Below are 13,844 nucleotides of genomic sequence, written 5' to 3'. Positions count from 1 at the left end.
TCATCTCATATGAGACGGTTCACTTATGACTCTAGACACATATTTCTAAAAATAATAACATTCATTTTTCGTTCGAGATGGGTGGTATCTAGGATATACGCTTTCTACTCTTTGGAAAACAAAATTCGGTGTAGTCAAGAAAACCACCCGCTATAGAAAAGCTAGGATTCCAACGCCTTCGAAATGCCAGATGAACAAATAACAAAGTATTCGCAGTAAAAAGACAAGACAGAAAAGAAAACCCTGACATCGTCATCCTGAATCCTAGCGTGTATCCCATTCTCTTTTTAAACATCCCAGTTTCTCGTTGTATCGTTCTAGGAAATTAGACATCTCCAGTCTTGAACAGCTCGAGGTGCTGGCGCTCGCGGGGAACACCCTTCTCCTCGAGCCAGGTCCTCACGCCAACCATCCAGTCCTCAGGACCGCAGATGAAGTACTCTGCCTCTTGGTTGTTGAGGTGGAGGAGGTTCTCCTTCTCGAGGCGGGCGAGGTCGATCTGGCCCTCAAAGTCAAAGGCGTCGCCGTCCTTGGCGTCCTCGAGGAAGATCTTGGCCGTCACGTTGTCGTGCTGCTTGGCTGTCTCGAGAATGTGAGGCACGAAGCAAGTAGATCCTGAGTAGCGGGCGCCGTGGATCCAGGTGATGGGTCGTGAGGCAGTCTCGGAGGCGAGGACGGAGTCGTAGATGGAGACGAGAGGAGTAGCGCCGACACCAGCAGAGACGAGAACCAGGGGCTTCTTGGCGGCAGAGGTGTCGGCAGGGTTGACAAAGAATTCTCCGCAGGGAGGGCTTAGTTCAACCTCGTCCCCGACGTTGTAGCGCTTGTGCAGGCGGTTAGAAACAAGACCGGCGATCTTGCCAGCGGCCAAGTCCTGGATGGAGGGCTCCTCGGTGGGACCCTCAAGCTTGACGCTCACGCGGAGATGGTTGCTGCCAGGGGCTTCGCTGAGACTGAACTGTCGGCTCTGGAGGAGACCGTCGAGCTCAGGGATGGGAATCTGCAGGCTGACGTACTGGCCGGGGAGGAACTTGGGCAGGGGCTTGCCATCAAGGGCCTCAAGATAGAAGCTGGTAACGGCGTCGTTCTCAGCCTCCTTCTTGACAATCTTGAACTTGCGCCACGAGTTCCACTCTCCAGCAGCCTCGTACAGATCGCCTTCTCGCTTGATAAAGATGTCGGCCAGCTGACCGTAGGCGGCGATCCAAGCCTCCTTGATCTCGGTGGTCAGGGCAGAGCCGAGAACCTCACCAATAGCACCAATCAGATGCGTACCGACAATTTGATACTGCTCAGGCTTGATAAAGAGCGAAACGTGCTTCTGAGCAATACGCTCAACAGCATGGGACAGCTTGCCGAGGTCGTCGATGTGGGTTGCGTAGGCGAGGACAGAGTTGGCGAGGGCGGCCTGCTGAGCACCCGTCTGCTGGTTGCGCAATGAGAAGTAGTTCTTGAGCTCGGGGTGAGCGCCGAGCATGTTGCGGTAGAAGGTGGTGGTGATGGTCTTGCCGTGCTCCTTGAGGATGGGAGCCGTCGACTTGACGATGGCGACCTGAGCTTGTGTAAGAGCCATTGTGAGGGTGTATGTAGTTTATGAGAGGAATCTAAAGGAGGAGAGGGGGGAAACTGTATGTTATAAAAGACGAATTGCCTCTTGTTGATGTACTGAATATATCCCAGAAACAACGACGTCAAGGTGGCCAGCTCTCGGGGTCTTTATATCTGGGTCCGGAGAACCAGTCAAGGCGCGGAGAAAGGCCATTACAATTCTCGTTCTCCATCGTGAAACATCATGCCATGAGTTAAAAAAAAAAAAAAAGTATAGGAATTTCTCACGGGTCCGAACACCGCGCACCGGAGGTCCCCTTGGTTCCTGGATCACCGCCCGATCTTCATAGTGGTCTGATGCTTGTTGGACGGAGCATCTCCGCGGACGACACGGCCGTGGCTGCCGTGCACCTCCCGAGTTTTGAGCCGGAGGATTTTTTTCTACTGCGCTCTTTTGCGGTTTGCGCGGGACCTGTTCATGCCAATTAGGCCGAATTGATTTAATCTATGCTGTTTCAGTTAATGTCGCTTTACCCAAACTCCTGGGAATTGAAGGAACCAGGTTGCAATTCCATCCCGTCGCCCCGCCTACTTACAGCACGTATGCCTCTGGTGTAAGCGTTGACAAAACGCCCCATGTCATTAGTTTAGACGCGAGGCCACGCGGTGCTCCCATGTACATTTGCGTCAATCATGGCCAAGATGCTTAATTGACAGCTTCAGCTCCAGGCGTCTACTTGCCAAACAAGGAAATAGTCTACCAGCAGTTTCTTGCGGAGAAGCGGAAATGTCAACGGCTGGCTTTATTTTTGAACGCCACGAGCCTGGGAAGGAACAATTTCGTGACACACAGTGGGCTGACACTTCACCAACAAGCTTCGGATCAACCCGGGGGACTCGAAGATTCATCGGAACGGGTATAACGGGGGGCTCGAGAATCAAGATCTCGCTGAGCCTCCCAAGGTCCCCTGACTTGCCAGAGCCCCATGTGACGAATTACCCTTTGCTTCAATGGGTTTGGTCGCCGCTCGTTTAATCCACGCGCGAATGGTTTTTGTAGCATTCATAAGCCAGGCTTCCCCGGAGATGTCGATTCTGCATGCTTGAGAACGGGGTCCAGGTGGGTCGTCATGAATTGTGATTCCTCACTTTGACGCCTGTTTTTAGCATCATGGCCGAGTTGTTCAGCGTTGCGCAGCTTGGTCAGTCATGAAGTAATCCTTGGACAATTGGATGCGGATCCAAAATGGATGAGCCGAGTTGAGAAGCCCTGAATGTGGAATGGTTCCGCACTGAGAATTGCTCGTCTCCTGTTGGTCAATGCCTGCTTTACTGCTCGCCAAGGGTTAATCGAATTCCACAAATTCCCATGTCAATTTCTGCAATGAAACACATTGGATGAACTGAACTCCACACTGACAGCGCAGAGCTTATAGAGTTGTTTTTCGTCGCGACTTCCAACAACAAGAACCGGCCGCGTGGCCTAATGGCTAAGGCGCTAGATTTCGGTCTTTGAGCCCCGAATTCTCTAGAGATTCCAGGTTAGTCTCAGCAACAGCTCGCCGCACCAACATCAGTACTAACATCATCTCAAGGTTCGACTCCTGGCGTGGTCGATTGATCAGCTCCTCTTTTTTTTGCTTTTTGTCAGTCTGATTTATTCAAGGAATAGGTGTTAAACATTGATGCGATATGCGAATGGTGGTGGTGGTTGTTAAATCGTTGCAACATTGATCGGCCGTTGATGTCAGCTTCATCCACCACGACCACCCAGCCCTTGCCAACTGAACTACCGTGATCGTACGATCAAGCTCTTCTTCGTCACTCTTCTTAGTGCACGCATTGGCGCCTTGCATCACTACTCGTTCTGGCCCAGTTGCTGTTGCAATAATTCATGACATCACTACGTCGCCTGCTCTGACCTGTCGACTCCAAAGGTAAGATGAAACCGTTGATCTCTCGTATATTCAGGCACTATAAGAATTCGCTCGTCATTCGCTCTTCGTCGCTGCCCAGATCGCAAACCACAACAACCACGTATACCGTGTAAATCCTCTCCATCCTTGTTATCACGCCGATCTCAGTCAAGCCTCCTCGCTCGGCTTGGGCTTTGGCGGACGACCCCATCCTCTCCAATATGAGGAGGTGGGATGCTGGACTTGATCAATTGTTCGGCACCCAGGGTTCCAGTGGTCATCCTCCCCTCCAAACGGCCACATGGCGATGAAGAGGACCTCGTCTGGTGGACATGGCTGTAACTGTGTGAAGGTTGTCCACCCCAGAGTGTCGACCAGTTGCTGCAACATGGCTCGGCCAGTCTTGACTGCATACTCCAACTTGTCCTCGCTCTCGGCCTCCCTATTCATCTTGTAATCGTTCGAAGTCGAACCGGACGCCTCTTGCAACAGGCTCCGAACCGAAAAGAGACTGTGACAAACATGTCCCATAACGGTATCGATGGACGTGTGGATCAAGTCATCTTCGAGACTCCATCGCTCTGCAGTGACCAATGCTGGTCTGAGATAATGCTTCCTGCAACGCTCGATGGCATCCGCGGTCCGGTTCCTTTCGAGCTCTGCTACGCTCACATCGTCAGGCAACGGCAGTGCGTCGAACCAAGTCAGTGTAGCAGCCTCGATCTCGTTGACGAAGTGTTTCGAAGGTAGTGATTCGTATAACATCGTGGCTAGCCTTTTGCTGTATCGACTCACGATGAGGTCGGCCAACGCTTGCCAGTTGACCGTGAACCTTCGGGGCGAAGTGGCGACGTCTTTCAAGTATGCCTTGAGGTCTTTCAAATCGTCCAAGTCTGCCGCTCCGAGTCGCATGAGATCTGGTCGCTTGGCATCGGTGCTGGAAATGTTGATGGGAAAGAAGAGTCCTGATACCATTGACGAGAAGTCGATCCGCAGTCGATCACCTCCAAGGTCATTATATCGCTCCCCAGCAGCTCTTGCCCATTGGAAAGCCGACAGTTGACGCATCCCGATGGTGTTTTCCATCATCTCTGTTCGGGTCATGCTGACGAGGTTCAGGCCGGTGGTAAAGTTGCACTGAATAACCTCGAATCCTATTTCCACCCGCATCAAGCCATCATAACCCCATTCAGTGGCTATATCGCACAGATCGACTGCTCGTGCCCATTCGTCCCACACGCCGTCGTTGTGCTTGGTGTTATTCTCGCGAAGTACAAGATCCTGAGAGTCCATAGTTCCCATCGCGGTCTTGCCAGCGCTCATGCCGTCGATTAGAAGCAGCTTCAGATCGCGTTTCGCCTGATACGTATGGAGGTATCCGCGGTAGTTTTTGGGTTGATCGTCATCGTCTCCATCGCCAGGGCCATGTCTTTCGATGTCATCACCGTTCAGATCATGCTCCCTACGGCGTCGCAGCTCTTGGCGAGGCTCTTCAGGCTCCGGCTGAGGTTTCCACCCATGAGGTTGTTTACCTGGCGGAGGAGGCCGGGGACGCCCGTCGCCAGGCCTAGCTCTGAACGAGGGCGCAAAGTTCTCGGCGTGCTCAATCTCGAAGGCCAGCCACTCAGGCCCTGTCGGTGTGACATTCTGCCGAGCACCATGATAGAAAAGGGTGCCCTGGGGAACAATGGCTGGGAAAAAGCCGAAGCCGTTGTGATACAGAGATGAGCCCCATTGTCGACCTGCAGAATGTATGGCGTTGAAGACCATATGCGCCCGCTCTCTGGCCGACGCCTGGTCCGGTTGAGTACGCTCGATATCGTCGCTTTCGCCGCTCACGACCCTGAGAACCAGGGACAAAGCAGCCAGAAAACCAAGCGAAGGTTTCGGAACCATTTTGTTCAATCCTGTGAAAAGCCAGTTTTCGTTAGCAGGACTTCTCTCGTCCGCGGGAACTCGAGGTCAAGATGTCCCCGTCAGTAAGAGCGCATTTTACTGATGGTGGTGTTTAGAGCCGCGCGTCCGTCAGGTCAGACCGACCCCGGTGCGACGCCCACTTTCCGCGATCGGTCGTCGGAAACCGATCTTATCGGCGTGGTGGAGATGGCGGCGCTGATCAACAGATTGATAACAAGAGGTTGCGACAACATCTCAAGAAGCTCGTAACGATTGCTGAGAAAAGTCAACGGGATAGCTTCGCTGCGTCCAGAATGTCTGGCGCAATCAACCTGAAATTTGCGACATGTGAAAACGCATACTTGCGCCGTTCAAAAGCAATGCGCAAGTCGTCTTTCTGCGATTGAACGCTGCGCGACCCAACACAAAGCAGTGCGATGCAATGCGACTCGAGTCTGCAACCTTGGTGTTGCACAGTCGAGCAGAGTTTCTCATCTCATGAGGGCGTCGCGAGACAAGGAGGCCGCGCCAGGTTGAGGGTTGGCATGGGATAGAGCACGGCCACGTGTGCTCATGCCATTGACACCTAATTGAATCAGGGATTTCAACAGAGACACCATGACCACCCATGAGAGCCGTGAAGCATGAGGGATGGAGCTTTCTGCAAGCATCCACCGAGCAAGGATATTCAGCAAGGGCCCGCGCTGGTACCGGTACGTCGATCGTGAATTCATGGGTTCCACCGCTCTATGTAGCTCCCACGGTGCAAGCTCGAACTCGAGCTGGCGTTATCGACAGAGGCGCGCGCGGCACCCGGGATGCACTTCCGTGCGCGCCTTGATCCCATCGAATGGCCTCGTCCCACGGCTTCTGAGTCGCGGCAGATCCAATGGGCATGCCGCAGAGGCACATGCGCGATGCTGGTGGTGGGATGATTGGCGCAGCATCACCAACCCAACACGGTTCACCGCCGGTCAGCGGTCAAGGGTTCGCAAACACTCGGTAGTAAGAAGTGAAGGTCATCAAGGCTCATGCGGTGACTTATGGCAGTTCGGTGAGATGGGTTGCCCATGAGCCGCCCTTGATGCTTGGGATTGACCTTGAAAGCCATCATACGATGGAACGACCAGCTGACCGGAAAGCCGAGACGGTGAATAGCTTGACAAGCCACTCTTCGTACTCAGGTCGTACGAAATGCTGTACGTACTCGGGGAGGCTGCTTCTCCTGAAAGCCGTTGCCCGGTGAAGCGGGCGCTCGGGGTCTCGTTCTGCGTCGTGATCATGTCGAAACGGGGATCCGGAGGCTGAATCATGAGTTGAAGCCCCTTGAGGCGAAAACGGTGCCTCCTCAAACTAATTGAAAGGCCCTTACTCGATGCTCTGTTGTAAGGCAGTCCTGAAGGCAGATAGCGGTATCGCATTGAACCTTGTCGAGTCTTGTTAACCCCCACAGAGTCGGCAACTGACGTACATTACATGATCATTCAGGCTGAGGCCAGATAGCCATTGAACAAGGGAACAACAGGCCCCTTGCATATTCGCCCGGGGGCTCAAGACGGTAAAAGAGGCGAGTTGTAGGGTAGAATCCGCGGTCCATCATCTTCCCCAGAGACTTCCGACTCGTGCGAGAACAAACAGTGGGTGCCCGTGGGCGGCAAGGAAGACGGCGGGGGTTAGCGGCCATCTTCCGGGGACGGACGGCCCCTCTGCATCGCTCCTTCCTTTCTGTGGGCCCTGCCCGCCTGCCTGTGCTGTCTGCAACTCCACATCCCTCCTTCCTCGTGGAACAGTCCCCGGGCGGCTCGGCGCAGCGCGGGGTCGGCAGCACTACTGGCTTAGGTACATGAGGTACTTGAAGCTACCTGCTGTAGGTCTAGGGCCCGTTGGGCGGCACAGTAGCGCCCTGTAGCAGTGGGTGACAGCTCCTGGAATAGAAGGATTGAATGCAGCTCAACTGCAAATCCCAAACAAAGACCGACCCAGGCACGACCAGCCCTGCCGTTGCAATGGTGCATCTTGCAACGGTCAACATGCCCAGCCAGAACAGTTCCAGGGCCATGGAACGCAGAATGTTCCATAAGGGCTCAAGAAACAAAAACCAAGCCATAGGGTCAACCTTAATTATCCTCACCAAACTGTCTGTGGTCTAGGTTAGTGAAACATTGACAACTTGTCCGCAACCGGAGAGCTGTCATTGCACGACAGCAACAGGAAGGAGGGATCTGATGATGCAGTGGCTGCAACTGTTACTGGCCCGCAAGAGACAAGAGCAAAACCCAAACTGCCTATTGTTCATGCCTCCTTCCATCCTTAGGTCTGAGCGACACGAGGAATGTCACTTGTCGCTCCTCATCTTTCCGCTTCCCCTCTCTTCTCATCAACTCTTTTCGTTCTTTCATCTAAACTTTCTCGAGGAGACAGATGCAACACCAGCGGATGTGACCTCGTACCTGCATCAAGCACGTTGGCGGCGCTTATTGATTTTGCTTCCCAAAAAAACCCTGGATTGCAGCGACTTTTCGCCATCCGGTTTCCCATCACCGCCGCCTAGAATCGCAGGCCCACGATCGGATTCATCAACCCCCGGTGATCTCATCACGCATATCAGACCACGTCCTCATTACCTCACCTCGCCTCGTCTTTCTTCCTGCCCAGTCCTTTCTGGCCCCCCTTTCATGTACCCCCGGACCTTTCGGCTTTGGTGATTTGTTTGATTCCGTGTCAGAGTCAGTAACAGAAGGCAGCGTCCTCAGTAGGCAAGTCAAGACATCGACAAATTCTTTCCATCATCTGACACACAGACGCACCATAGCAGCCTCAGCAAGTGCCACTTTCTACACCTGCTCCCGCTTTCAATCTATACTCCCCAGAGACCCAATCTCTTTTCTCTCTCCCCCTCGATTCATATCCCTGTGTTAATTTACCTGAGCATCCGGCTCAGGCAATCGTTGCCTCTCGATACGGCCTGTCGTCCAAACGCTGGCCAACGTGACCGTCTACCATAAGCAGTCCAAGCTTCGCCCTGTCTCCGGCACGCCACCCGTCTCCTCACCTTGGAGCATCATCGCCTGCTCACCTCGTCACCTCAGTCTCAACTGGTTGTTGACCCCACGCCTGCCCGCTCTCTTGCCCCCTGTCGAGTTGACTTGTCGATTCCCCTTGTCTCTCCCGATACCTCGAGTACCTCCTGTCGCCCTACAGGAGTACCGTACGAGTACTGTACTCAACTCCAAGTGCGTGCCTCGTACCTCTTCTTCCTTGCTGCATAGACCCGCGCTGACGGGGCCAGCCAGGGTTTCAATCTTGGGTCAACTACCAACCTGGCCTTCCCATCTCTGCAGGTTGTTGCCGAGGACCCTGCTCAACTGTTACCAACGCATAATCGTTCTCTCTCATCGGTGGTCCCCGTCTTCCGGCCTCTCATAACCCCCAATCTCTTGGTGTAGCCATCTTCAGCAGGGGTGCATGTGTGTTAGACGCTGCTCCAGCTCCACAACTCTTTCGATCCCGACCTCCTACTCACCACCGCCTTTTGCCTGTCTGACCTGACCAGGGAGGCGTTCCAAGAGTATATCTTGAGGCTCGGCCGCAGTCTTGTCCATTCTTCTGAAATCCTGAGCATCTCCATTGGCTTCTCGCTGAGTTCACTCGTCTCTCTTCCTGTCCCCAAGAGAGTCACCCCCCACGAGCCATCACCAGTTCACTACCCCTCCCTCATACCTGTTACCCCGCCATTCGCTGCAGTCCGCCGCCATCATGACTTCCAAGCCTACTCGCAAGTTTTCCACGGGCGCCACGTCGCACCGCAAGAGGCAGATGAGCCTTCTCGTCGAGAGGGAAGGCCCCGTCAGCGCTCCTCTTCAGGTGCGTTTTCTCTCTTATACTCCCTTTTTTCTCTATCTTGGCTTTGGATGCCGTTTTGGGTCCTCATGACATCTTGTGTCATCCCAATCGAGACATCTGGGGCTCTGCCATGAAACCCAATGCCGATCACTTTCTTGTGGCCAAAACTGACGAGCTCAATCACAGACCTTCTACCTCGGTATCTCTGCCGTCTTCGCCGATGACCACACTGCTGTCATTGCCCTCGCTATCCATGACACCGTCTACCTCAACGACTTCTCCATCAAGCACATCTCACTCGATGAGGACATGCGTGAGGGCCAGGACCTCATCGCCGACCACATCATCTCCGAGGTCGAGACTTATGAGCATGAGAACTTTGTCAAGTTCATCGGAGCTGGTCTCCCCGTCACGCTCAAGTACATGAGCCCTTCTCTGTGCTCGCGTCTCTGGCTCGAGCTCGATGTTGTCCCCGTCGTCCTTAGACCTGACCACGAGGCCAAGGAGAAGAACTTCTGGGATGTCAAGCGTGTCGATGAGCAGGCCGACTCTATGGCCCGCAAGTGTATCCTGTAAGTCTATTCATAATGGATCTGCAAAGCTAGTCACTGACCGAAACCACAGTAACTTCGGACCCTCGCTGGTTCCTCACCTCCAGGTTGGCTACCGAGGCATTGTCCAGACTGACGCTGGCTTCCGTGTCCACCTCACCTCTCTCCAGAACCACAAGGACACTTGCTCTGCTGCCACCTGGGGTGCCATGCAGTTCTACGCCAACCAGCTCCGTGAGAAGAAGACCAAGATTGCCTTCTTCAGCGCCACTCCCCAGGGTGGCGGTGTCGCTCTCATGCGTCATGCCCTCGTCCGTCTCAGTCGTCTCCTAGGCGTCGACGTGACTTGGTATGGTAAGTAGCAATGCCCCATCAGACAGACCTCAACAGCGCTCTAATAACCTAAAAGTTCCCAAGCCCCGACCTGGTGTTTTCCGAATCACCAAGAACCAGCACAACATCCTCCAGGGTGTCAGCCACCCTGACCAGCGAATTTCGGACCCTGAGAAGGCCGCCATCACCGACTGGATCGAGGACAACGCCAACCGATACTGGCTCTCTGAGGGTGGCCCCCTCCGCCCCCCTGAGGAGGGTGGTGCCGACATCATCTTTGTAAGAACGACTCTGTAGAGAGAGAAGATATGGTTACTGACAAAATGAAACAGGTCGATGACCCCCAGATGCCCGGTCTCATCCCCCTGATCAAGAAGATCACCCCCGACCGCCCCGTCCTCTACCGATCTCACATCCAGATGCGAAGTGACCTCATTGCCATTGAGGGCTCTCCCCAGAACGACATCTGGAACTACCTCTGGAGCAACATCCGGGAGTCGGACATGTTCATCAGCCACCCCATCCCCAAGTTTGTTCCCCACAACGTTCCCAAGGAGAAGGTCGTCTACCTCCCCGCTACCACCGACTGGATCGACGGTCTCAACAAGCCCATGAACAAGTGGGACACTGGCTACTACGCCCACATCTACAACCAGCAGTGCCTGACCCAGCGAATGTAAGAGTTGTCAATTCTTATGCACGTGACAAGAACTAACAAACTTCAGGACTCCTCTTGCCTGGCCCACTCGCAAGTACATCGCCCAGGTTGCTCGATTCGACCCTGCCAAGGGTATCCCCACCGTTATCGACTCTTACGCCGAATTCCGCCGCCGCTGCGACGATGCTGGCATCACCGACATTCCTCAGCTCGCTGTGTAAGTTATTCGACTCATCTCTCTAGCTCTTTACTGATCTTGGTAGCTGCGGCAACGGCTCCATTGATGACCCCGATGGTGCCATCATCTTTGACCAGACCATGACCCAGCTGGAGGACCACTACCCCCACCTGATCGAGGATGTCAGTGTCATTCGCCTGGATGCCAACGATCAGCTCCTCAACATGGTCATCGCCAACGCCCATGTCATTCTCCAGCTCTCCACCCGCGAGGGTTTCGAGATCAAGGTCTCCGAGGCTCTCCACGCCGGTGTCCCCGTCATTGTCTCCAACGAAGGTGGTATTCCTCTCCAGGTCAAGGACAAGGTCAACGGTTACCTCGTCACCCCCGGCGACTACAAGACTGTTGCCGGTCACCTTATCGACCTCTTCACCGACAAGGACCTTCACGCCAAGATGTCCCACGAGGCCAAGACTGGTGTCAGCGACGAGGTCGGCACTGTTGGCAACGCCCTCGGCTGGTTCTACCTCGCTGCCAAGTGGTCTGAGCTGGGCACCAAGCCCGGTCTGCGCGGCGATGAGAAATGGGTTAACGATATGGCCCGTGAGGAAGCCGGCTTCCCTTACGCCGAGGGCGAGAACCGTCTTCCTCGCCACTACACTCAGCGCAAGCCTGAGGATGAAGGCGAGAAGGAGGAGGCTGAAGAATAAGTCGACCCGAGTTGCTTCTCTCTCTCTGTTAGACGTCGTTTCACCTAAATTCATCTGGGGACGGAAGAAAACCAAGAGGATAGATGGATACGTGTTTGCGGTTACAATGGTTTATTGTTAGAATCGGTACGGGTTGTTTATGACTATGATGGGGACGACATGTCTGCCCGCATAGTCGGGAACGAATTCCACTCACCTGCTGTATCGGATTACACAGTTTATGCTTATGAAGAAAATACCATACAATTATTGTTTATTGATTTTGTCTCCTTTTCTGATATGTGAGGTGGTTGACATGAGTAGAGGAAATGAATGGTGCGCTCTGCCGCGCCGTGTGTCCAATACAATGACAAGCAGTGGGTTTAGGCATGCAACTTCCCGACGGGCACAAAGCCATACTCGTCCCTCCTTTAGTATGCCAGGGTTTTAATGCCCAATGAAATGGGGCGTAGGCTGGTAGGTACTCCTAATGGACAAAAGTTGGCACCATTGCAGTGGCAGGCAGGTGCAAGGTTCAAGTCTGCCGAGATCGCAGTCAACCACCTGCAGCTAAGCTCTGTCAGGGCAGGTACGTTCTACTTGGTGTGAGCTCAACAATCAAAAGGAAGGAACGAGGAAATACCAGCAGGGAGCATCTGGCAGCTGCACATCTCGCCAGCACCGGGACTTTCTCCCCAAGTTATCGCACCTGGAATGGGTGCCCGGTGTCTCCTACGATTCTTCGTTTCCCCTCGTTCTCTCAGTCTCGAGCTTCTGCCAACTCGCAGCGTCCCCCTCACTCATTTGCTTGTTTGTTTTCCTGTTTGTTCGTTTGGTTTTCCTGTGCGGGCTTTGCTTTCGCTGGTCCATGGAATTTGGTCGTCTAACCTGCCCACAGAGAGCTCCTCCGCCTTCCTTTCGCCTCACGATCCTCAAGACTGACCCGGAAACATTGGCCTAATGTCTCTACTTGTGGTGGAGGGCACGGCCTCTCCGCCTACGACGTGCGTGGAGGGGATGAACTCTGCGCGCGCTCAGATGCTCGCCGAGGTGGCTCGAGTAGAGGCAGCCATGCCCCCGAGAGTCGTCAAGATCGAGGACACTCCTCCTCCACCAGTCACGGGGGCTAACTGCGCTCCCGTTGGCGATGCATCTCTGCGCGCCTTACGGGGTTCAAGCCAGGGCAATAGACTTGGAGGACTCCAGCCTGCCGGCTCATCTACCAACATCGGGCCCCGTGCCATGACTGCTCCCGTCTCTGCTTCGCTGAAGCGACCACACAGAGATGACGGAGGAGCCAAGAACGACAAGGGAGTCAAGCGGCACAAATCCGGACTCTACACCAAAGTCATTTCCCTTGGCCAGGGTGAGTTCGGCCAAGTTTGGGTCTGTCATGTTTGGGTCTAATCAGCTTCCAGCTCCTTCCCCAAACCCGGACACCAAGTACCTCACGTCTCTCCTCCAGAATCGGACCCTGACTCTTTGTTTGCAACCCCCTCTGAAGAAGGGGGAGTTGATTGGGACGCCCCGGACGCACGAGTTTCGCATCTCGCAGGCTGGTTTGATCCAGCACGAAGCCCTGTCGGCCCTTGGCTACACCCGAGCGCTGCCCTTGTCTCTCCATGACCAAGACATCTGTGGGGGTGGTGGTCCCATCATACGCACCGTCCGAGGTCAGTTGCTCGAGGATGTGTGGTCTGGTCTGAGCAACCAGATGAAGTTTGGATTTGCTCGACAGCTTCACAACTTACTGGGCAAGATGCGAACTCAGGACAAGGGCAACACGGTGGGATCTGTTCATTCCGGGCAGTACACTCTTCTGCTGGACAAGCATGCCGAGCACACATATTATGCGATCCGCACGAAGCCGACTCAGAAACAGTTCATGGCGCTTCTCATGTCAACCTTGTACAACACCGTTCCAACCCAGGTTGCCCAGGCTCTGATTTCGCAGTTCCGGACCAGCTACGACACGGTGCTCACGCATGGTGCGCTGTGCCCCCGGAACATTGTTGTCTGCAACGATACAATCGCATGGATTGTGGGCTGGGACTGTGCCGGGCATTATCCCGCTTGGTGGGAGTATGCTCGATTCTTCGAGGCGAGAACTTCCGAGGAGAACAGCGACTGGTATAGCTATGCGCGGGACATTTTCGACGATGAATTTACGACCGAGCTTGCAGCTTACCAGGGATTGGGGAGATGCCAGCAGCCCTGAGAGGATGCTTCAAC

The 13,844-nt window shown here is 54.3% G+C and overlaps 4 protein-coding genes across 4 annotated transcripts; 2 read left to right on the top strand and 2 right to left on the bottom strand.

The window, feature by feature from the left end:
* Positions 1 to 45: 45 nt before the first annotated feature.
* Positions 46 to 1,631, bottom strand: NECHADRAFT_63141 (uncharacterized protein). The gene has a single exon (XM_003048342.1). It carries the CDS (start codon positions 1,571 to 1,573, stop codon positions 326 to 328), a length of 1,248 nt encoding a protein of 415 aa, XP_003048388.1. The 5' UTR covers positions 1,574 to 1,631; the 3' UTR covers positions 46 to 325.
* Positions 1,632 to 3,487: 1,856 nt separating this feature from the next.
* NECHADRAFT_63138 (uncharacterized protein) lies at positions 3,488 to 5,777 on the bottom strand. Its single transcript, XM_003048341.1, has one exon. It carries the CDS (start codon positions 5,358 to 5,360, stop codon positions 3,633 to 3,635), a length of 1,728 nt encoding a protein of 575 aa, XP_003048387.1. The 5' UTR covers positions 5,361 to 5,777; the 3' UTR covers positions 3,488 to 3,632.
* Positions 5,778 to 8,996: 3,219 nt separating this feature from the next.
* Positions 8,997 to 11,633, top strand: NECHADRAFT_123394 (glycosyltransferase family 4; the record flags this gene model as incomplete). Its single annotated transcript, XM_003048531.1, has 7 exons — positions 8,997 to 9,224; positions 9,390 to 9,775; positions 9,828 to 10,108; positions 10,164 to 10,366; positions 10,420 to 10,763; positions 10,813 to 10,962; positions 11,009 to 11,633. Exons 1-7 carry the CDS (start codon positions 9,117 to 9,119, stop codon positions 11,631 to 11,633), a joined length of 2,097 nt encoding a protein of 698 aa, XP_003048577.1. The 5' UTR covers positions 8,997 to 9,116.
* Positions 11,634 to 12,629: 996 nt separating this feature from the next.
* Positions 12,630 to 13,830, top strand: NECHADRAFT_47574 (uncharacterized protein; the record flags this gene model as incomplete). The annotated part of the gene is made up of 2 exons (XM_003048530.1): positions 12,630 to 12,978; positions 13,031 to 13,830. 2 exons carry the CDS (start codon positions 12,630 to 12,632, stop codon positions 13,828 to 13,830), a joined length of 1,149 nt encoding a protein of 382 aa, XP_003048576.1.
* Positions 13,831 to 13,844: the final 14 nt, after the last annotated feature.

This window comes from Fusarium vanettenii, assembly GCF_000151355.1.
Source record: "Fusarium vanettenii 77-13-4 chromosome 8 genomic scaffold NECHAsca_11_chr8_3_0, whole genome shotgun sequence".
Taxonomy (NCBI): domain Eukaryota; kingdom Fungi; phylum Ascomycota; class Sordariomycetes; order Hypocreales; family Nectriaceae; genus Fusarium; species Fusarium vanettenii.
The sequence above is the reverse complement of the archived record's forward strand: the minus strand, read 5'-3'. Positions and strand labels throughout refer to the sequence as shown.

What these genes read in the sequence shown, in the direction of transcription:
- NECHADRAFT_63138 (XM_003048341.1), bottom strand. Translation starts at nt 5,360, where the DNA reads ATGGTTCCGAAACCTTCGCTTGGTTTTCTGGCTGCTTTGTCCCTGGTT.
- NECHADRAFT_63141 (XM_003048342.1), bottom strand. Translation starts at nt 1,573, where the DNA reads ATGGCTCTTACACAAGCTCAGGTCGCCATCGTCAAGTCGACGGCTCCC.